General features: G+C 34.7%; 1 protein-coding gene across 1 annotated transcript in view; it reads right to left on the reverse strand.

Moving 5' to 3' along the window:
• Nucleotides 1-1,636: 1,636 nt before the first annotated feature.
• The window catches only part of dar1 (dendritic arbor reduction 1), a 136,417-nt gene continuing 113,271 nt past the window's right edge, over nt 1,637-24,782 (reverse strand). The window contains exon 6 of the mRNA XM_014239265.3: nt 1,637-1,910. Within this exon, the coding sequence (XP_014094740.2) occupies nt 1,723-1,910 (188 nt within the window). The 3' untranslated portion in view covers nt 1,637-1,722. The remainder of the gene's footprint in view (nt 1,911-24,782) is intronic.

Genomic DNA, 24,782 nt, shown 5'->3' on the forward strand with positions numbered 1-24,782 from the left:
TAATAAACTTAATATTCAAATTATATTTTTATTGTTATATCATAGTAAAATATTTACTAAATTGCCTCTTACATTCACTCATTGTACACACATGCATACAATTGTAAAGAAAAAACACAGTTTTTTTTTTATTATTTTCGAAAAATGTTTGTGCCAGCACTTTGGTGGTTTATTCATACTAATTTGTGGCGCTTGAAACGCGCGCCAACCAGCTTACAGTATTGTTTGCGCAACTACAATTAAGTACTTAATGCCTACATATATGGATTGAACAATAACTTCTTTTACATATAGACCCTAAGCCATGGCTTACAATGTTATGCAGATGGCGCTGCAAGCGTTGAAGTCGTCAACTGATGGCATTTCAGCATATATACGTACTCATCTATAAATGTACATACAGCATATATTTACATATGCTTTTAGAGTTCGCAAGCGCGTACAATACTTTCCGGTTCATACTTTTGTAAAACATATGCAAATATGCTTGTACATTAATTGTCATGAACAATGATTTACATGAGTGTTATCATTAATTGTTGTAATTTACAGCTAGAGAAGAAGCGCAACGCACTCTCTTACAAATTATTTATATATTAAATTTAAATTTATGGTTTTAAGTACAGACATAAGTTTTGTAGACTTAATTACTTTCATGTTCACCGTTATAAACTAAGTAGTGGAACGTATACACAAGTATTTTAGTATTTCAGCTTAGTTGATAGGATTTTGAAGCAGATGGTCAGATAAAAGGTATTCTCACAAGTGTTGGTAACCACCTTTGAAGTTATGCTTTAGTTGCTAAAAATTGTTTAAAAGCAAAGCAAAGTACTTTTATTTAGCTTAAGTTACGTTTTGTTAAGTACAACATAGTATAATGTATTATTAAGGATACTTTAAGGACTTTTTGTGCTCGCTAGTTCACAGATCTTCCATTTGTTTAGTAACTATCGCAAAAGTGCTGATTAAAAACTAGTTTAAGGAAACAAAAGGTGAAGTATGCATTTAAAATGTAAGTATGTTTTATATTATGGCAAAAGTAATACACGTTGCGGGAGAACTGGTTAACCTAAAAACTCGTACAAAAACAAATAACAATTACTCACTGGTTCCGTAGGTACACAGACATACTTACATGTCTAACAATTTGAATTTTACTAAATAAATTTAAAAATTATCGTTTTTTGCAATATTTTTACTTACATACATATTTACATGTATATATATATAAAGTATGCAAATACTCTGGTTCCATATGTCTAACATAATTATACGATTCTCTATGTATGAACAACATAAAACTTATAAGGCTTGCGTTTGTTTAGAATTTATTTGTTTATTAAAAAAAAAAAATTGATTTTATTTTTTAATAATTAAGGTTCAATTGAGGCATTGGCGGCGGTGTTGGTTTAAGTTGTTTGAACTTGTCAATTAAATTAATTATTTAATTAATTTTATTTGTTTTGTTTTTATTTTTAATTTTATGCATTTTGTTGCAATAGTCGTATTAACTAAAGTCCTTTGGATTTGTTTTGTGTTCGCCCACATTTTTGCTTAACTCTTAGCCAGCTCGCTTATATTCTCACCATAACTTATATGCTAATAGTTGCTTGCTGTGAAGCTATTAATTTATTTATATATATTTTTTTATTATTTGCGCGCTTTTGTCTCTTCGCTTCAGCTTGCTTTGCAAAGTTCTCTCTTTTACCTTCACTCGGGCTTCTACTTATTTTTGGGCAAATGTCGTTTCATGTGCAATGCCAGATGATCGGAACGCGCAAAACTGCGCTCGCAGACAACGCATTTGAACGGTTTGGCGCCGGTGTGTTTGCGATAGTGACGCGTCAGTTCGTCCGAGCGCGCAAAACGCCATTCACACTCAGGCCATTGGCAGGTATAGGGCTTCTCACCTGGAAGAGATGAAAGAAATAAGTGAATTAGAAATAAGAAACGTTTTTAGAGGATAAAAAAATTGTCATTATTTTCCAAAAAATACAAAAAAATTAAGGAAAATTTCAGTGTAGCCATCGGTAGCAATGTTGTATCAATAACTTGGTGAGTTCATACATTTCTTAAATATATACAATATATATAATTTTCTGTGGTTAAAAATAGTTTACTGACTAATGGTAATTTTTATGGACAAAAAATAATAGAAATTAAAAAATGTTGACTGCAATTAGACGTTGGTTTTAATTTATCTCTATCTAAACTTATTGAAATCGCACACTGTATTACCCCCTTAACAGTCACCAAAGTATGTAATTGGTACAAATTCCGAATAATTCTGGCAGAGGTCTTGAGTTTTTAAGAAAAAAGTGGTTATTACTTACGTTGTTTGATTAAACAATATCGGAAAATATAATTTATTTTTGATATTTGCCCTTCTAAATCTTATATTAATATGGATGCTTATAACTACTTTTGTGGACTGAAGAGTTTTTTTTAAGTTTATTAAGGCTCGTTGCTGACTCACTGCACTAAATTTTTCAAGTATGTATTTTTCTTCTTCAGCAGTTAAAAACTGTTGCCTACAATTAGATGCTTATTTTATTTAACCCTTCTCTAAACTTAGCAAAGTCGCACACCAAGTTTTATTAATAAAATGTATAGGCACAATGATAATTAAAGTATGGAAATAGTACAAGCTCGGAAAGTGCTGATATTTGTATTCAGATTATAAAGTTAGTTATAAGTACTGTGTGATTAATCGCTAGCAGACAAATAAATTTCTTTCAATCACTTTAGTTCAAATTTTCTTCTAAATTAATAAAAAAAATAGAAAGGAGTTTTATATCTTAGAGCATAACTTGCAAATTGATTTTATTCGACAGGTAATAATATAACAAAAAATAATATATACGAAAAATTTAGAATATTTCGAAAAATACAGTCAGCAAAAATTTTAAATCTAGTTATATAAATTTTTACCTCTGAAATAGAGCACTACATAGTTTCATAGAAAATATCAAATATCATTCTATAATAGTAATATTTATTTTTTACATTTTTTGCAAGTTCATTGCAAAGTTTAGGAGATTTGTGCCCAAAAGTCAGCACGCACAGCCCGCGCATTACCGAAATACCATAAATCGCGCGGCGTACTAAATTTTCACTTAACCAAAAAGTTCTAAAGCTACCGCCATTATTTGCAATGCAGCATTACCATAAATTTTTGGTTGCCATAATGGCAAGAAACAAAGTAAAAATAAATTTACCGCACCAAATTGTCATAGCGCAGCTGCCGCCTCCATCAAAAGCGCACAGCGACACTTAGCACGCGTGAGGCGTTTCTCTACTACATACACACATATGTATAAACTACGCGTGCCAAAAACGCCTGCAATGCACGTACACAATAAATATTGACGTCTGTATGTATGCATGTGTGTACTTGAATAAATACGGTTCTTGATTGCTACGCGCTTGCCCTGCGTCTTTGCTGATGGCGAGATGCCGACGGCGGTTTGGCAGCAATCACAACCACCGACAGCAATTCTTGCCAGAAATTTATGCTTTGCTGTTATTTACCTGCGTGCAATTGTCATAATTTCACATTTTTCATACAACATATGCAACAACAATAACAACAGCTCGCATTGCATTACATTATGACACATGCGAGCATTTGCACATTCAAGCACTCGACATATTTCTCATTCTTCGCGCCTTTTGATGAAGAACTGCCACAAATTACTGGTTGCATGCGAAATGCGTTTGTGGCATACATATGGCAGCACATTCATGAGCCGACAAGAAACATGGCAGAGCAACAGCTTTGGAGTGTAAAAAAAAAGAAAATCAAAAGCCGGAATCTAGCAGAGTAAGTAAAAGCCAATTATTAGAATTGCCGCGTCTCTTATCGAAAATTGCCGTCACTGGGCACACGCTCAGTGAAAAAGTCTGCCATGAACTGTTGGAAACCAGCTAAGGAAACTGTGTCTCTTAAGCTTATAAGCTTGGTTTGGCTTGAACCGCCGCATGTCGGCATGTCAGTATGCCACAACACGACTCATCGCTTAATTATTTGAAATTCTTGAAATTGCCGGCAAATCGACATGCTAATCACCAAGCAGCAATTACGCTTAGTTCATATAAAAAATATACAAAAGATTGTGATTCTGGGATGCATTGAAAATTCTATAGATTGACGGAGATAAGTATGTTACTGAGATGAGAGTATGGCACAGTATGGTGACTTCATGCAACAAATGTGCAAAAAATGTATCCTTTGTTATTAAAGCTTAGTGAAGACGTTCTTTTGGTATAATAAAGCTGATTTATAAAAAGCAACAAAAAGACATTTAGGAGCTTCTTTCTCATCGCTACGTAGAGTTGCAAGGATTTTAAAATAGAAGCCACAAAAAAAAAAGATATATATAAAATGTATTGTTTGACCCATTTATGTCAAAAGCTGTCAGTCTTTTAGGTAAAAAAAATCAAATTTCGTCTAAAGTAGCTTCAAATTTTGACTCTATTAATCACTTTAGTTTGATTTCCAACTAAATTATTTGCTCACTAGATCTGACTTTTTATAAAACTCTCCCAGGGAGCAGGTCAGCTGCTCATTTTCTAAGAAAATATGAAATATTCTGTGGTAAAATATTCAATGACAGCTTCTAATTCACATCTACAATATAACAAATAGTCCTTTGATTTGATGTAACTTTTACAAAAATTCGTACATTGCCTAAAGGCATGCTATATTTTATGCAAGTATATTTTTTATAACATTAAAACTATCAGCTAAATTATGGCTTTATTTCTATTATCAAAGTTATATGACAGTTTTGTTTGAATTTTCACAATAATTTTCAAAGGAAAGCGAGTATCGTAGGCTTTCGTATAAGCCAAAGACCAACAATCGAAGACCGACAAAGGTTGAAAATAATTATCATGGAACTATCACCATTTGAAACCGGCTAACAGTTAGTGGAGAACTAGATTCCAACTTCAAATCTCAAGGTTCAACAGAAAATGTTTCCAAAAATATCGAGGAGTCTGATCGTAAAGGTTTCGAAATTTCAAAATTTCTCAAATGTATAGGGAGAAGGGGTAGTTAAGCTTTTTCTGTCATAGCATTTAACAATAAAACAACAACAATAATGGCAAATATCCTCGGAAGATTTATTTGAAATTAAGACTTAGTATTACGTGTTCTAGAAAGTCTTTTAAAAGAAATTTTGGTCAAAATATTTTGAAGACGATTTATAGGCTACTAATTCGAAGTGTAAATTTGCAAATGTTCAGTTTCTCTTTATCAATTTGTTCAATGCTTTGGAAAAAAAATGTTTACAATGAAATTATAATTTTTGAACACAGTCTTTCTGGCTGGGGTTAAAGAAAAAAATATTTTGACGCTAATTTGTGCGACAATTACGTAAATACACGATGTGTTGCCCAACAATGCCGCAAGCGATGCACGCTGTGGCCGACCGCCAAGACCAACAAACGAAGTGAGCTGCGAAACGCCAAATGATAAAGACACAAAAAAGCCGCGGTCAAATTGTTGTTGCCTCCACACATGACACCATGTAATTGAATGTTTTAGCGCTGCATGTCATGTGCAATATTGTCTTACTTTCAACACCCGCTTTTTGTTGGATTGTGCAGCTTAAGCCGTTATGCACGCTTATTTTTTCATTTGTTTACGTATTATCGGCTATAGAAGCGCTTTAATTAAACTTGCGAAATCGCCATTTGAATAACTAAAAATAAGCATAAATCTATCATCACCAATATTTACACACACACAAACACAGTGTCGCATTAACAATTGCGACGTAAATGCGCTGGCGTGCTTGCAACCCAGGGCGCAATAAAGGAAAGACATGCACGCCGTCTTACATACATATGTACAAGTATGTTACAAGCATACACAATTATCATGGATTCTAATTTATTTGGCGTCAGCATTGGAGCGCTTGAACACTGCATGCAACAAAGCATTCCCAAACTGCCACCAGGCAATTGACAGTTGTGTTGCTGCAACCATATAACATTTGTACAGAAACAACAAATGCTTTCCGCTCCCTGCCGCCGCAGCGCTGACCACACTTCACCACTATGTGTACTGTTGACTTGCACACTTAGCTCTGTGTTGTGTTCTAAGCATTCTAACGGTGCTGCAGCGCAATCTTTTCATGCGGCTGTCCGTATGTCTGTCTGTCTGTGGCACACGACATTTCTATGTTGACATTTGTGTTTCATTTCTGTTCGACAGCTCGCGAATCTGAATATATTTTTACATATATCTATGTGTGTGTGTTTCATATAATTTGTGATTGTTTCGCCGCGGCGGGATATGACTAATATGATTAATGTTGGCATTAGAATTAGAAGCTGTCATGCCAATACCGACATTTTACACAACTTTTGATTGATTTGCGTTAACTGTTTTTTGCGGTGTTTACATGTCCGCGTGCAGTTGCAAATTGTAAACTTTTATTTTCCAAAGTAAATGCTAAACTAAAGACTTAAGCGACAAACTCTACGCTGCTAAATGTGGATTAACATTTGTAGCAGAGAAATAACATTAATTTTTTGTTGGTTTTTTCTTTATTTTCTTTTTGTTTTGTTTTTATTATGCTTTTTTACTGTACATTTCCAGTTGGTTGACAAGATGAATAGATTTTAAATCAGATTACAAAAGGCGTGTGAGTGATGGATTTACAACTGATCACCTTTCAGTGCTGACTAGCACAGAGAATGGCACGCGAAGCAAGAAAACTCTAATTTTAAATAAAATAAAATAAAATAATATATAATAAACTTAAATTAAGAGAAAAAAAATAAAGTTTTAAATAAAAATTAAAATTAATAATAATCTCAAAATTAAAATTAAAATAAAATTAAAATTAAAATTAAAATAAAATTAAAATTTAAACTAAATATAAAATTAAAACTAGAATTAAAATTAAAATTAAAAATAAAATTAATAAAAATTTAATTTTAATTTTAATGTAAATAAAAATAAAATTAAAATTAAAACTAAGTATAAAATAAAAACTAGAATTAAAATTAAAATTAAAACTTAATTAAAACTAAAACTAAACATAATATATAAACTAAAATTAAATTTAAAATAAATTAAAATTAAAATTAAATTTAAAGCTAAAAATAAATCCTAAACTAAATTGAAACCTAAAATTAAAACCAAGTTTAAACAAAAACTAAAAATAAACTGTAACCTTAAATTAAATTATAATTAAAATTAAAAATTAATTGATATTGAAAGTAAAATGAAAATTAATATATAAACTTATTATTAAATTTAGAATTAGAATTAAAATAGAAACTGAAAAAAAATAATGTATACAAAAAAAAAAAAAAAGATACCGTTAGATTGAAAGAAGGTAAATAAAAAACGGCTATGAAGCAAAAAATCTGTCGGTAGTCATCCATTCTCATTACTAAGAATATTAAGAAATACAATCTAGCATTCAATTAGAACAAATTCTGCACCATTTACCATACAACTACTACATTGCCACATTGCATGAAATAGCTCATTTATTACGTGTCATTACTAGGATTAAAGCACAAACTGATCTAATCGGACAGCAAATCATTGTTGCTAATCACGTTATACCACACACAAGTAGACGCACAGTAAAAATATGTGCATGTGAAGTATATTATATGTAGCATGCAACACAGCTGTGCGCTCATAAATGCCTGCCACAATGCAGCAGCCATTCAATTCATTCAATATTCGCAACGAAAACGCACATACTTGTATATTAATATTGCAAGCAGCACATACAATAAAAGGCAAGCCACAGCGGCGCTACGAATATTTATCTGCCGCTCTAGTCATCCATTTAACTTAGCCGCCAATCAAGCTACTCCCCGACGCGTATTCGTTCATTCATACATCGATCATTGGCTAACAGACACCCACACTCCGCAATGCAGCCAGTCGGCAAAAATCATAATAGCACTGCTGCTGTTGTTGTTGCAATTGTGTATAGAAAAGTAAGTAAACACAGCTTGAGCCAAGCTTTTAACTTGTGCAACACCCGCGCCATCAACACAAGCTTGCTTGCTTCTCATCGCGACTGCGTGGCAGTCTGATTGTGCCGCATTATGGGGCATGCTTATAATTCTGTGCAGAAATTATGCAGTCGCTGAACTTATTAGAGATTTACCGAGTATCTGTTGCTTATGAAGCTTGTTAATTTCATTGTTATTGTTATTATTATTATTAGAGGCTCATTAGGTTGCCTGCCAAGCGAAATGGTTGGCAACTCGTTTGACGATCTGTCTCAACTGCCGACCGCTTATTGCAATTTCTATGGCTGTCTATCAGCGTAGCCATATTTTTCGGCTAACTGCAGCCATTTGCTACTGTGCATTGTTTGTTTGTTGTTGTTGTTATTATTATTGTCAATATTGCTGCGCGCTTGCAATTATGCGCCTATTAATGCGCTAAATATGGCGCGCATTGTATCAAATAAACATTTGCGCACACACAACAACAAAACTGACAGCATCGTTGCCTTTAAGCGGCCCTCGGCAACTGTGGCAACTTGGTTCGACGCAAGCCGTTTGCAACCCTAACGAGCTGACTTGGAGGCTAGACAGACCGTCAGATTTGTTGCAAGTGCACGCTGACATGTATACACAAACATTTACAGTCACTTTTACTTGCAACGCGTACATGATTGCGGCTGCCACGTGTGGGCGGCGCATTAGCTTCAATCACATCTACAAGCAAAAGCGAAAAAAATGGCTGAAAATTTCAAAACCTAAAAAGGCAACGAAAAAATCAAAATCAAATTCGAAATTTGAGTCTGTGTAGTGAGCGAATAATACGTACGTTCGCCTGCAAGATTTAGGTGGTGCATGTTGGCACATCGAACGGTGGCAGTGGCTGCGTCACTTAAACCATTTCGGGATTAATTTGCAATCTAAGTAAACAAACAAAGTGTTCACCACGCAACAGTTCAAAAAAAGGAAATTGAAAGCAGCAAAGTAAGCGTTGTTGCCACATGCAGCTTATGTGGGTGCCACAAAGTACCTATGTAGATACCTCTATACGTACTACTCAACTCAATTTGCGGTGGCTGCCGCAAGTGACTAAAGAAAATACTCAGTGCTCCACAATCACTAATTTGTTGTTGTATGCCACACATTTTGTTGTTGTTTTCGCTGGCTGTCACCATTGTTTGTAGGCCTGCTTACTGGTTTCTTACTTTTTGTTTGTGTACGTTCACTTGCTGTTTGTTTGTGGCAACCGTGATGACTGCTGCGTCGCTTATTTTGATTTGTTTTGATTTGCTCCATTTACTTCGCTTCAACATCGCATTCAGCTGATTGCGGTGGACAGGTGGGTGGTGTTTGGTGGTTTACTCTCTTGTTGTTGGTTTGTTATAAGCAGCTCAACGACAAATATGTCGCAAAGTGACATTTTATATATTTGACATAAACGAGGCAGTTTAAATTTTTAAGTGGGCCACGCGAATTAGAAGAGATTTTAAATTATATTCTGTAATTATGTCATAAATATGCAATATTTTCCATTTTCCATCCATTCACATAATCAATGTGGCATGTAATTTTAATACCTTTTGCTAAGTTATAATGCAGATGTTAGTTATTTGTAGAACAGAGGGTTAGAGAGGTATTTTTTGATATTACTGTCACTTGTTGAATGGAAAAAACACCCGTTTTAGCTGCTGAAAATAGTTTTATAGGTAGAACCAGGTGTATTATCAACTAATTTTTATTAGTTTTTGTTGCCTCATCTACAACAGTGATGCTAATTAATAGCAGAATGAAGCACGGGCACCTCGAAATCATATCCAGATCGAGTATAGGTCTTTACTAATACAGCTAAGTTGTAGGAAATGAGTGTAAATACCCGCATCCTACACAAAGTTTATTTATTTTTGTCCATCTTGCCACCCATATCAATAAAATTTATATTTATTATAATAATCGAAAATATAGAGTTGGCTTTTGCCTGCACAGGGACTCCAACGGGCTCCGACTTACTTAAAGCTCCGAATTCTTTGCATCACTTAAATGATTATTTTAGGTCAGTAATAGACTCTCAGAATACATATATCAAGCTATAAATAAAATGTCAACCAAAATAAGCAAAGATAATACCTAATAATTTTTGGAGTCCTTTGAAATTAAGAAAATATCTGCGCAAATACCAGATGTAACGGTATGAAAAGGTGGCATGGCTTCTGTCAAATTGTAAAATTTTGTACCGGAAAGTGATGATTTGCGGAAAGCATTAATTTTTTGTTTCTAATTGAAGAAAAGTGCTGCAGAATCGTATCGAATGCTTGTTGAGGCATATAGTGATTATGCTCTATCAGAAGCGACATGCAAGATGCAGATGGTTTAAACGGTTCAGAGATAATGATTTTGATGTGAGAAATGAAGAATGTGGAAGACCTCCAAAAAAGTTTGAAGACACCGAACTGCAAGCAATATTGGATGAAGATGATAATTTGAGTCAAAAGCAAATGGCAGCCAACACACAATTTCAGACCGTTTGAAAGCTATGGGAAAGATCTAAAAGTGTGGAAAATAGGTGCCACGTGGATTGAATGAAAGACAAATGGAAAACCGAAAAAACACTTCTTTTTGTTTAAAAGACACGAATAAATCCGTTTTGCATCGAATTGTCAGTGGCGATAAAAAATGGATTTATTTTAAGAATCCTAAATGGAGAAAATAATGGGTTAATCCGGGACAACAACATCACATCGACTGCGAAAACAGATCGAATCGGTAAAAAGGCAATACTCTGTGTTTGGAGAGATCAGAAGGGATACCACACTCTTCTGAGCTTCTAAGACCTGATGAAACTGTTAATACTAATCGCTACAGACAACAAATGATCAATTTGAACCATGCATTGATCGAATAACGACCAGAATGAGCCAGATGACATGGCAAAGTAATTTTGTTACACCACAATGCACCTTCACACAAGTAGGTTCAGGATACAAACAAAGTACTTGGCTGGGAGCTGCTACCCCAACCGCCGTATTCACTAGACTTGGCACCTTCCGATTATCATTTGTTTTCATCCATGGTACACGCATAGGCTGAGCAGCACTTCAATTCCTGTTTGCTTCAATTTGGTTTGCTTCAAAAGGCAAACATTTCTATTGGCATGGTATCCACAAATTGCCAGAAATGTGCTCAAAATGTGTAAAAAGCAGCCAAAACTTTGAATAATTTTTTTTTTACTTTCACATTCAAAATTAGTGTTTTATTTTCATAAAAACATACCGGTACAATGAGAAACGTTTGGAGTTTAGGACCTTACTTTTCCACAAGGACTTATCAAATATGAGGGAAACAAATTTAGTTTAGTCTTATGGAACAAAATATTTTTTATACTCAAGATCAAATTTGATCAGAAATGGTCTGTATAAACTACGCGTGTAAACCGTATCGATAAAAAGTTTTTGTTAATGTGAAGTTTGATCTCCATATGTCAATAAGTGTGTCTACGGCAGCTGACTTTTGCGAAAAATCTGACTGCTGGGGTTTACTTAAAAAAAATGGGACAACAAGTTTACTGAAAAATTTGTGTTACCAATGGAATTGCGACTCAGAAATCATTAGAAGAGTTGCAGAAGTGATTTGGGGAGTGCTTGAAAAACGTGCTGTTGGCATCGAAACACATTTCGGTTAATGTTTTGGGTATGAAGCGTGTAAGTGCTAAATTCGTACGTTTTTCTGCAAAAACGACGTCAAGTAGTTGTCACAGAAATGATGCTTGACAAAGTAATTGCAAACCCTTCATTTATCAAAGGCATCATTACTGGTGACAAGACTTCAGTTTAATAATTTTTTTTAAATTATAACGAAAAATTCTAAAATTCGTTGAAGACATTGAAGGCCATCTCAGCTCATGCTTATAACAAGTGCATGGAAAATTGGATTAAGAAGTGACATGTATAGTATAGAATTGTTTTAGAAGCTTATTTTGAAAGTCATTTTAAAGACTTGTATTAAAATAAGTGAATATGTAGACACCTTTGTCAGTACAGGTCAGTTCTGATCAGAAGGTACATATTTTTATTTACAAGTGATTTTAGAATTTTTAAAAAATATTTGACCCAAGATTTTACAGCAAACAAAAATACTTTTCAGACCGGCTAGTCTAAAAGGATTCAATTGTCAAAATACCTAGTGTTGGAAATAATTCATAAAGGATGGCCAGAAATAGAGGTCAATCCTTCATATGCTCACGAGCATTAGTGCGCACTTATTAGTAATAAGGTATTATATTTAGAAATATTTTGCGCCGTTTTAAGTATTTTTAAAGACCTAAGTACGAAATTGCATTATTGAACTGTTTCAATGTTTTAAATACCCTGTTCAGTACCTGTTTGTAACATAAGTTGAGTTCCAAAAATCGTTTGATAAAAATTTACGATAATAATATTTGAAAGCATTTCAGACGATGTGCGAAAAACAATACCCAAAACATCAAAATGCTACAAAAATACGGTAAATGCTGTAGCTTAATGTTATAAATGCGCAACAAACCAACTGATAACGGTTCCTACATGCTCATGTGTGTGCTCGTAAACAATAAAAACTGGAACATGCGAACAACTGGACTAAGCACGGCCTGCCAAAACAACAATTGCCGGCAACAAACATCATCATTCGACTTTTCTTAATTCTCCACCCGCTCCGCCTGCAGCAGCGCGCTGTAAACCTAATGATCCAGCTGATTAAAAGCTTAAAGCACACAATGACAGTTTATGATCCAATCAAAATTCCAGCACGACTTTTGCCTGACATCGCGGCAACAACGGTGTGACAGCGGCAGCACAGCGACGTTTGAGCATCTCAATCGCCAGCGGCCTAATGGAGCATGAAGTGTAGGTAAAAAGCGCGCGCACACAGGGGCACACATACAGGTATATGTGTGTATGTATGCGTGTGTATTTGGGTGCTAGCGACATTCCCATAGCATGTTTTTGTTGTTGTTGTGTGTCACTGTTTCCAGTTGAACTGTATTATTACTGTTTTCTCGCTCTGTTCGCCATAGATTTTTGTTAAATGATTTCGCTTTTGCTTTTGTTTTTTCCCCAATTTTTCGATTATTTTCGCTGTTATGACGAATATGTTTTAATGTCACCCCAGCTGGAAATAAAGTCAACAGCAGCCAATAAGCGCGAATGTACGTTCGCCCCGTTGTCCGCTGGCAACTCCGTTAATGGAGCGTTGAGGCTTTTGTGATTGTGATTTCGTAGAAATTCAATGTGAAGGCATGCCACATGTGTCGCGCTCGCGAGTATAGCACGTAGCAGCGTGATTTGTTGTACGCTTTATTTGAGCATTGACACAATTTTCGAAAATCCTTTATGTCGCTTTTATGAGCACATTGGGGCATTGTTTTTTGTTTTTTTTTTTACAACTTTATGATTATTATTATTATTATTTGTGTTTCTTTATCGCAACAATTTTTATTTTTAATCATTAAAGTGAAATCAAAAGGGACAAAATAACAGAGCGAGTACATAAAAATGTAAAAAAATAACTGAAAATTTCATTGTTGCTGCTTTATGGAGAACAATGCAGCAAATGCGGATAATTGCTAACTGTTTCGCTGTAAATTCTAGTGGCTTATTTGTCCTACGTGTCGACTGCCTTGTAGTGGTCAATATGTTTCCTCCATAAAAGCTTACAAGTTTACTGCATTTTTATCATTTGTCGCGCTTTTTATTTAAATGCCCCATAATACGCGTGGAAAAACCGGCGCTCATCAATGACTTTGCAACGTGCGACCTTTTTTCCAACGCATCCCACAACAATGAAGCGCTCACATATAAAGCACAATATGAAAAATATATCTGTAATTTTCCCTCTTAACCAGTAGCTTTAACTTACATGCTGCCTGGCTGATTGCTGCAATCGTACACGCACATGCAATTGCCATTATTGTTATTATAGAGCCGTTAAACGGAGTTAGCGCTGCCACTGAGCTGCGCCTGCGCACACGTTTATCTTGTTTCGCGCAGTCGCCGTGCGCCGTTTGCCTTCTTGGACAACAGCTGGCGAGCAAGCATACACTGCCACACACATATATATTATACTAATAAACATACACATGTAAACACGAATGTGTGCACGTGTTGTTGCAAAGTAAGTCAGTGGCATGCAGGTGACTATACACAAATCATAAAATTAAACAGTGAATGATAATTGGAAAATTATAACTTCTCAAATTGCAATCTATCAACTGTGCTCATACCATAAATAAATTGTATTAAATACCCCGCGCATTGCCGTCGCCTATTCTCGCTTTGGGGAAGTGTTCATTGCCAGCGCTGAAATCTGCTGCAATGGCTGCGGCGACGGCGGTAGCAGCGTGTTGCACATCACTTATTGCAAACACACTATTATTAGCGTACGAGTGTTCGTTTACACTACACTTTTTGTTATTTTAGCTGGTGTTCAATATGACTCTCTGCTTGCAGCGTGCTATTGGGTTGAAAAGTAAAGACTGATTTACACTGAACATAAAAAAGTTTTAATAACCATTAGTTTTTAAAATAAATTTTATGTTTGAATAAGTAAAAACAAATACAAAATTTAGTAAACATTTTTAAAAACATTAAAAATACATAAAAATATATGAAAAAAGTAAATAAAATAAATTTAATAAGATATTCATGACGAAAAGAAATTGAAAATTAATATAATATTACACAACAAAAATAAAAAATAAAATAAAAACTTTTCTGAAAATGGAGAATAAAGATTTTTAATTTTACGAAAATTTTAAATTTTCAAATATTAATGGAGAAAGTACATGAGTTCGAAATAGGAAAGAAATTTGTATATATTAGGGTGGGTAAAAAACAAGAATGTTTTTTTCACTTGGTACTCTTAAAAACTGGTTAATAGACACCTCTAAAAAAGTCTCTCCAAGTAGGAGCTCTTAATTGTAACGGGAAGGTCCTCCGCTTTACGGTTTCATTTTCACTTAAATTTCAGATAGAAAAATACAAGTATGTCGCCTTCAACTACTTGTAAAAATATTTCGTTTTATGGAATTAGAATGCTTTTACGATTTTTTTGTAAACCTAACCGTTTAAAAGATATTAATGGACGAAGTTTGACTATTTTAAGGCAAATTTGCTTTCTCTTTTAAAATTTATGTATCAATTAAATAAAATCATTAAATCAACTTAAATTGCAAAGTTCGCAGTCTTGTAGGAAATTAACTGCTCAAACAAATTGTCTCTTTTATCTATTTTTTGATTGCTTTTTTTTCTTTTATAGGCCTTGATGTTTGACGATGAATATCTCGTAAACGCTTAACTTAATCGAAAAATTATAAAGTTGAGAAAAATTTGCAATTGTTAATCAAAGTGAAAAAATATGCAATGAGATTTGAAAGTTAAAAAAGTTATTAAATTTATACGAAAATAATTCCACTTTTCTAAATTTACTATCATGATAAGTAAATATTTTAATGAGAGAAACCACAGACTATAACCAAATTTCTTTCAAAGAATATTTGAGATAATGCTTGTCAATAATTCTTAGTAATAAACAAATAAAAAAGTAGAAAAAACTATTTTTAATTAAAAAGTGATGAATAGCTAAAATGCAAAATTAGCAAAAAGGTGAAAATTAATTTAAAACTTAATTAAGTAAAAAAATTGTGTCCAAATGTCCAAATCTAATCGTGATATACACAGGTATGTATTAATATTTGACTAAGCAGCATTTTTTTATGAACCAAGCTGCATTGAGGGGAAGTAAGAGCAAGACGATTAGAAAGGTTTTTATTTTTTTCATTTTATTAATTGTTAGTAAAAATACTGAACCTATGATTCTAAATGTATAGAATAAATATAACCTATGATTCTAATTACTTAATTATAATATAGAACAATACGCTAAATAAGATCCAAAAATTTTATAATTACTAACCCATCTGGTTTTGCAAAAATTGCATTTATATAAATTTATACATCATTTGATTTCAAAAGAAAATTGGGCTTACATGATTACAAATGGCCGAGTGTGATTGTGTCCTGTTATATGGGGCAACAGAGTTATTTGGTTTTCAAAAAATGCTTCAAAAATCGTATAGTAAATAGTACGTTATACTTGTATGTCATATATGAATGAAATATTCTCAAAGTTTCAATAAATTCCATTAACTTTTTATAAGATAAGGAATAATTGAGAGTTATTGAGAAAGCGCTGCCTATTTCCCTACACAAGTTTGGCAAAATGTAATGAGTGAACCTTTAGAATTAGTGTTTAATTCTAACTTTGTTTTAGTAGTATAACATTTTTCCAAGTGTTCTCCTGCACTTAAATTACGTCTATCACTGTGAATGAATGCAGCGCCAGCACGAATTACTCACAGCTCACAAGCGCTCACTCGCGGCGCATAGCCTACAAGCTGTAAAGGCGGCAGCAAATCGCAAAATCCTAATTAAAGTGCGCGTTCAAATGTTGGCATTTGAGATTTATTTGAATTTTATGCGCACATCGCTCAAGCCACGCTCACGTTGCGCCATAAAGCGCGCAGTCACCGCCGCAGCTCTTCAATGGCTTCAACTGTTAGCTGCTGGCGTAAGCGTTGCATTTATTTAGCGCTCAATCATGGCAAAAGTGCATAAATAACGCTACGCAAGTGCGGCAAACAGACGCTAGAGCAAAGCATAAATGTAATAATAATAAACAACAAAATGTAGAAGAAATAGTAAGTAAGGAGGAAAGATAAAGTAAGTATTGTAGTTGCTGTGTATTTTGTATTGTGTTGCTGTAATTATTGAAAATCGATTAGCAATTTAAGTGTATCTGCGTCACAAATCTTACAAGTTCATAAGCGTGCAGCTAACAGCAATATGCCGTAATGACGGACTGAGTTGTCGCTTGTCTGCAAATGTGTGTTTTCATTATTTATTGTTTTGGTAGCGAGCGAGTTGCGCGCATAAGTCTTTTGTTACGCGCCTGCATATGACATTCTACTTGTGTGTTTGTGCGCCACGTTACTCTAATTGTATGTGTGCATTACAGTGGTATTTTGTATGTAAGCAACTGCGCTTGTCATTTGCCGCCGGTGCTAATTTATCATAAATCAATTTCGTACGAAAATTACTACCTTTGTGGCACATTTCCAATACATTTCATTTTCATATCTAATTTATGTAGATCTTATGTTGTTCAGATAAAGGTGATATTGAGTCGATAGCAGTTACGCTGAATTTGCAACAACAGTTTAATAAAACAAGTGTTGTCGAATTATGAAAAAGTTAAAAAGAAAAAGTTATGGTTAACTTAATGTCGTGCAACATGCAAGTGCCTCACCGTACATGCTGCTCTAGTAGTTAGTCGAAAAATCTGTGTTTGCTAAATTAAAAAAAGAAAATTCATTTGCAAACACGAAAATGTTGTGTTCAATTAAAAAATGAAATAAAATATAGTAACTGAAAAAAAAAATGCTCTCGCAACATGTTGCACGAAACATAATAATTATGTTGACTTACGGGTTTTTTAATAACCTAGCATAATCGAAACAGATATCGGCTGTGCTTATGTGTATCAGCATGTTAAGATTAAAAATATCACACATTTCGCGATGTTTGTCTCTACGTTTATCAGATTTAGAGAACTTAAAAAGTCAAAATATTGAGTGATGTTATGCTAACGGTACGGAGTGCCAACGTGAACAGAAAACAAGAAAAAACCTTATCTTCGGTGCCACCGAATCTTTAATATACTTCTCAAATAAAAGAGTTTTTATAAAAGACTTAATTTTGATTGAGCTTGTATGGCAGCTATATGCTACAGCAGCCCAATCTAAACAAGTTTTTCATATATTTTGGCTTTGCTCTGGACAATAACTAATGATGAAATTCGTGAAGATATCTTGTCAAATAAAAAAGTTTCCATACGAGAACTGTCTTCGTAATGATCATTCAGTTTGTATGGCAGCCGTATGCTATAGTGTTCCGAAGTTTCCTTAAGGTTAAATATTTATTTAGAAAATATTCAAATGCCTTATGGATCAATAGTTGGATCAAAACTGGACTGCTGTTATGTACGCAATAAATTTCAAATATTGCCACCGATTATAAACTCGTCAAAATTAAGTGAAACAAGTAAGGAAGGGCTAAGTTCGGATGTAACCGAACATTTTATACTCTCGCAAAGTCAAATGGTATACTCGTTTGAGATTTCTTTGTGGATTGACTGATATTTTCGGTAGAAGGTCAACTATAGGCACTGGGGTCCACATATTTAGTACTTAGGGGCTTGAACAGTTTTGGTTCGATTTAGAAAATTTTTGGTCACAAGGTGGCATACTTTAAACGTATTATTCACGCAAAGTTTTACGCCGATATAATCATTGTTGCTTGATTTGCATAGTGGAAAGTGAAAGAATCAAGTGGTATTTAAAATGGTGTCATATGGAAAATAGGCGTGGTTGTAATCCGATTTTGCCCATTTTCGCACTATGACATAGAAACATGAAAAGAACGTTACGCACCGAATTTGGTTGAAATCGGTTAAGCAGATCTCAAGATATGGGTTTTCACCTAAAAGTGGGCTGTGCCACGCCCACTGTCTAATTTTGAACGCGGTTCCTATAAAGTCATCTTATACCATCTCAGAGATAAAATTTAATGTCTCTGGCGTGTTTAGTGCTTGATTTATCGCGCTTTTAGTAGTTTTTAACAGTACCGTTATATGGGGAGTGGGCGGAGTTGCCACCTGATTTCAACTATTTTCACACCGTCAATAGAAGTGCTAAAAACCTTTGCTTCCAGTGAATTTTGTTATTATAGCATTAGCGGTTTAGGAGATAAGCACATTAAACCTATTAGAGGCGGGACCACGCCCACTTTAAAAAAAAAATTTTAACTGCAGATGCCCCTCTCTAATGTGATTCTGTGTACCAAATAACAGTCTTGTATCTTATTGCGGAGCTTAGTTATGGCAAGTTATTTGTTTTTGATTAATGGCGTTTTGTGGGCGTGGCAGTGGTCCGATTACGCCCATCTGCAATACCAACCGTCTCACGGTACCATGAAACATGTCTACCAAGTTTCATAAAGATATCTCAATTTTTACTCAAGTTAGAGCTTGCACGGACGGACGGACAGACGGACAGACGGACGGACAGACGGACGGACGGACAGACAGTCACCCGGATTTCAACTCGTCTCTTCATCCTGATCATTTATATATATATAACCCTATATCTAACTCGATTAATTTTAGGTGATACAAACAACCGTTAGGTGAACAAAACTATTATACTCTGTAGCAACAGGTTGCGAGAGTATTAAAAGTTTGAATCAGCTGCTACTAAGCAACTATTGCGCACTCAAATCATATTTACATACATGCATACGCACATACAAATGACCGCCACACAGTAATATATAGTATAAGTATCAGCTTGAGCAACTCACAATCGTCACCTCAAAGTCGCCACCGGCGGGGCAACTGCTGGCTGCATAGCTTTACTCAGTTTAATATATGATTAAGTGCTGTGATGGCAATACTTGCCAGCAACAACAACAATCGTAATCTATTGGCGCGCATATATTATCTTCACATATTTGTTTGCTCTAAAACACAACATAATAAATAAATTTATTTTATTTGCCTCTTTCATCGCATTTTTCAACGCTTGAGATCGTGGGAACTTTTTGTAAAATAATTAAAAGACAACGATTTGAAAAATTAAATGAAAAAGGCATGAAATAAAAAAAAAAATCGAGAAAAAAATGGTGAACAACACAAAACAAAGCGAACAAAGCACGCATATTGCAATGAAGCGAAGCTAAGAGCGCCAAAAGCGCTCCAACGCCTGGCCCACACATAACGACACACAAATACATAAATGTATGTATGTAAATATATATATATATATATATGTATGAGTGTGTGTATGTCCAGCGCTAGTTGAAAAAATATGCAAATGTCATTAGTAGATGCTGATAAGACCCAAAGCGGTAATGTGTTCGTCCAGTGGCTGTGTTTGTTGTTAGACCAAAATGTGTTATTCGTTACATATGTATGTATGCGTGCGTGTGTGTGTGTGTGCTTTAGCAATGCGTTTGGCGCTGTTCAGCACTTGGTTTTGTTGAATACGATGCGATTTTCATTTTTGCTGCGCTTACATAAGCACCACGCTTGTAGATCGCCAATCATCGTGGCGCTGCGGCGGCTAATGCGTGCGTGGGTATTTTGTAATTTTGCTTAATTGCCGTTATAAATTAAATGGGCAATTATTATGTTAAAATTCCCTTGTTGCGCTGATGCATGCGAGTGTGCGCAGCGTGTGATCAGCGCGTATGCAGAATACATATTTTATGGATTTTACTAAAATTCTGCTTCAAAGCAGTAATATACTTAAATAAAGATAAACCGTTAATATGTAGTTAAATAAATTAATAATAAATATTGCCAATATGAGTTATGCATTTGAGTGTTATTTTTGAAGGCTATTAATTGTATATCTATATAGTATAAAAATGTGTATAATTTATTACTTCTATGAATTTTCAAAATGTCGAAGCTGTAAAGCCAAAAAATATTGTAATTACGAGAAAAAACATCAACGAAATATATATAAATTAATATCGCTATGATTTATGTAATTGTGTGTTTTTTAACTAATTGCAAGAAAACAACATGTATTTTTTGAGTGATGTTTTTTCGAAAAATAGCTTGTCGGAAAATGCTCAAAAACCATTTAGTTCAGAAACATGCTAGAAAACTGAAACGAAAGAGCTGTGAGGGCGAGTTTCAGTCTTCTCAAGAGCGAAAAATTTTAAAAGTTGTTGTACAATCAAAATCTTATGACAGCAAAACCACAGGAAACCAACCATAATCTTAACAGTTGCAAGTTGAGTTGTTAGGCCAGTTTTGGTTTTTAAAAAAACCAAATTTCAAATGTACGCTATAGAATCCCTAAAACATTATTAAATAGGTATAATGGTAAAACAACGATCCTTGTCCAATCCACTATTGTGGCTAAGCTTTTTGGCATGTCAGACGAGGCACGTAAAACTTTAAACGTTTTTTTATCGAAAATGCATTTCTAAATCAACTACTCGTACGTATGATTTTCTATTTATATGCATATTAAGACAACATTTTTTATTTTCAGATAAGACTATCTAGAATCGTCGTTCTCCATAGAGGTCTTCTACGAACAGGAAGAAAATTTACCCAGACACTGCTATTTTGATTTGAGATGCCAATTTAAAAATCTGTTTACACTCTAATATAAGCTTAACACAGCCTAAAAAAGAATAGTCCGATATCTTTTTCCCTTCTAACATAATAAATTGTCAAAATAAGATTTTTTAGAGCTCTAGTGTGGCCTAACGACTTAAAAATCTAAGCATTAAGCCAGAATGCTCTCTAGACATCAGAAACGCTAATCACTTACTCTTCTGCGTTTTCTTGCGCTTTAAAAAAAATTACGGTCTTGATAAAGTCACTTTATTTTTAGTTAATTTTTGTGTTGCGAATCGTTTTGTCGTAAAAAGTCTATTTTCGCTTTCTTGCTTTTAAGTTGACAGAACATATTCGTCTCTTCTTAATAGTGTGCTTTAATTGAAACCTTTCGCTTCTATAAAAGCCATCATAGATGTTTTAAGCATCGCAATCTGCTAAACAAATAATGCTTTTATGTCTGTCTGCGCTAATGGCGTTCAATCGCAACCTGAAAAATGCTGACGACCGCCTCCAGCCATCAACCGCTGAATCAGCTAAATCACTTGAAATGCTCGTAGGCACTTGACAGGCACTTTGAGACCGTTAAGTTGGCTACCGCCACATACGGTAGCATGTAAACTTTACTTTTGCATCACTTTCAATTGCCACCAGGGAGCAATAATTGCAGCAACAACAGTGACGCCAACAACACTATTAATATGTATCAACAATTTGTGGCACAACTTAAGAGCGCTCACCATAGCTTCACCATCGTCAGCGCCATCACACTGGAGGCTCGAAGCTGAACCTCGTAATCGGCGCAAAGTCAAATTGCTGTCAAACATTTGAAAGCATAGCCGCAGCAACCAGGCAGCCAATTGGTAATTGCCAATATGACCAAGCGGCTATTAGCGCGCCAGCTACAGAGCGTTCACCCGCGCCATCAAACGGCGCGCTAACCGTAAGTGCTACATGCACACACACATACACACGCGCACATTTTTACAGGCAATTGACATGCATTAGTGATTCAATTAGGTTAACGTGTCTCAAAAATTTATGTCAAATGTATCGTTCGCTGTACAACTAAAGTAAAAAAAATCGTAATGCAACTGGCAAAAAAACAAATAACAAAATAACAAAATGAGAACAAATGGCAAAAATGTGCGACAAATGTTGGCAGACTAAAAATATTTTTCTCTAACAAATGTTCGTTGATTTTGTTTATTCTTCAGCAATTTGCTATGCACCTTTGGCCATTTGGTGTTGTGTGTTGCAAGTGTCTATCTGTCGCATGTATGTGTGTTCACGCTGTTGTCGTCGTCGGCGGCGCTGGTGGTGGCACTCGTCGTTTAGCTGGCAATTTGGCATTTGCTGCGCCTCGGCAGCAGCTGTCCACCAGGTATCTCAACACAATTAAGCACTTTTCGTTAATTTCGCTTTCTGCTCTTTATTTTATTTTTGACATGTGTACTCTTTTCCGTGCTGCAGCACATACATAAGCATACACATGTCTATCGATTTATCTACCGTTAGGTTTGATTTTCCTTGTTATTTATCGCTCTCTTTCTCTCCTGTCACCGCGCACTGCCATCGGCGCATGCTTTTGTTCGCAGTAATTGACACGTGCCCGTTTGCCTTTTGGCGCTCACATGTACAACATGCCGAAAAGCAAATAATTTGTCTTGTTCAAGTTGTTCGAATTGTGCAAAGAGTTCAAATTGTTCGGCAAAGCGTCATGCATAGCAATATTTTCTAGCCGGAGGAGCCAATCTACTTTTCGCACAAGTTAAAATATTTTATATAATTGAAATATTTACTTCGATTCTGTTTATTTTCAGTTATAAAGTGCGTTCATAATAAGGACAAGAAAAAACGGTTACTTCGGCAGCACGGAAGCTAAGAACTTGATTTCAATCGTTAATATGGTTAATATGGCAGCTATATGATATAGTGATCTGATCTGAACAATTTCTTTCGAGAATACACTGTTGCCTGAAATAATGAGTCATGTCTAATTTTGTAAAGATATCTCTTCAAATAAAAAAGTTTCCCATACAAGTACTTGCTTCCGATCGTTCAGTTTGTATGGTTGCTATATGCTATAATGGTCCGATATCGATCGTTCCAACAAATTAGCCGCTTTTTAGTAAGGAAAGGACAGGTTCAAAATTTAAGTTCGATAGCTTAAAAACTGAGGGACTAGTTCGTATATAGATAGGACAGATAGACAGACAGACGGACATGGCTAAATCAACTCAGCTCATCATGCTGATCATTTGCGTATATATTTTTTAGGGTCTCCGACGTTTTCTTTAGGGTTTGACAAACTACGTGGCAAACTTATATATATACCCTGTTCAGGTTTTGAATTGTAGTATAAAAGACTTAAGACACGAACTCGGGGTGAATTATACTCGTGTGTTTTAATTTGAAGACACAAAAAAATATATATTATATATATAAATATAAAACAAGAGAAGTATTTAAAATTATAAATTAGAATTTCGAGGTTCTAATTATGTATAAGTATATAAAAAATTAATACAAATAAAATTTATAGCATTTCATTCATTTGAAGTAAATTGAAGCAATTTTCTGCTAAAAAGTCGGCTATTTAAAAATTATTTTGAATTTTGACACCGAAAACTCTTAAAATAGCGATATTATTTTGTTCAGGTAGTTTTGCAAACAAAATAGCGTGTGAAAAAATGTACAATACATGTAAGTAAATACATATACTGCATACTATAAAAATAGAATGAATCAAGCTGACAGTTTCATTGAAGAAAAAAAATAGTTTTTCCCAAATTTAATTTCTATATTCAACGTAGTTGCAGTGTAGGGCATGGCAGTTTGGTTTATAACTGAATTCCACTCTATATGCTCTTGAAAGCACAGCAGAAAATATGTATCCTTTCAAAAATAGAAAAAAAATCATTACTGCACTTGTTTTCTATAGTGGCCTGATACAGCGCTTCGGCAATGAAGTGAACCGCACTTTATCACTCCTGATTAGAGTAATCGCTGCGCCACCGCCGACTTATCTTTATGCGTACACAAATACATAAATTAAGTAAAGTGCACTTTTCGCGCAACACAGCGGGACTACATGCGCATGCTCATGGGAATAAATACTGGAGCATATATTTATATGTAAGATAACAAAACACTCCAATTTCTATTTTCTCTTCTTTTATATGCGCACTTTATTTGTATTGGTATACATTTTATTATAGCAACTGATTATTGTTTGATTATTTTCACAGAAATGCCGCAGCAGTACAGCCTTTTGGTCTGCAGGTCGCGCGGCGCTAAGCAGGTTGTGTTAGTTATTGCCGCGCTGAAATGTTGTCATTAATAAGCTGAAATCAGCAATAACGCAATCTACAATATTGGCGCTATTTGTAGTTAATAAGCGCGATATGGCGTCAAAAGATATGCGCGCGCACAACAAGTGGGTAAAGTGGCGGCCAAAACCAGGAGAAAACAGTGCGACGCAACAACGAAATTGTAAGAAAAATGAGTGCGGAAATGCACACGAACGAGTTATCTAGCATCCCAGCGGACTGTATCATTCGCTG

The sequence above is a fragment of the Bactrocera oleae genome, chromosome 6 (genome assembly GCF_042242935.1).
Source record: "Bactrocera oleae isolate idBacOlea1 chromosome 6, idBacOlea1, whole genome shotgun sequence".
Classification (NCBI taxonomy): domain Eukaryota; kingdom Metazoa; phylum Arthropoda; class Insecta; order Diptera; family Tephritidae; genus Bactrocera; species Bactrocera oleae.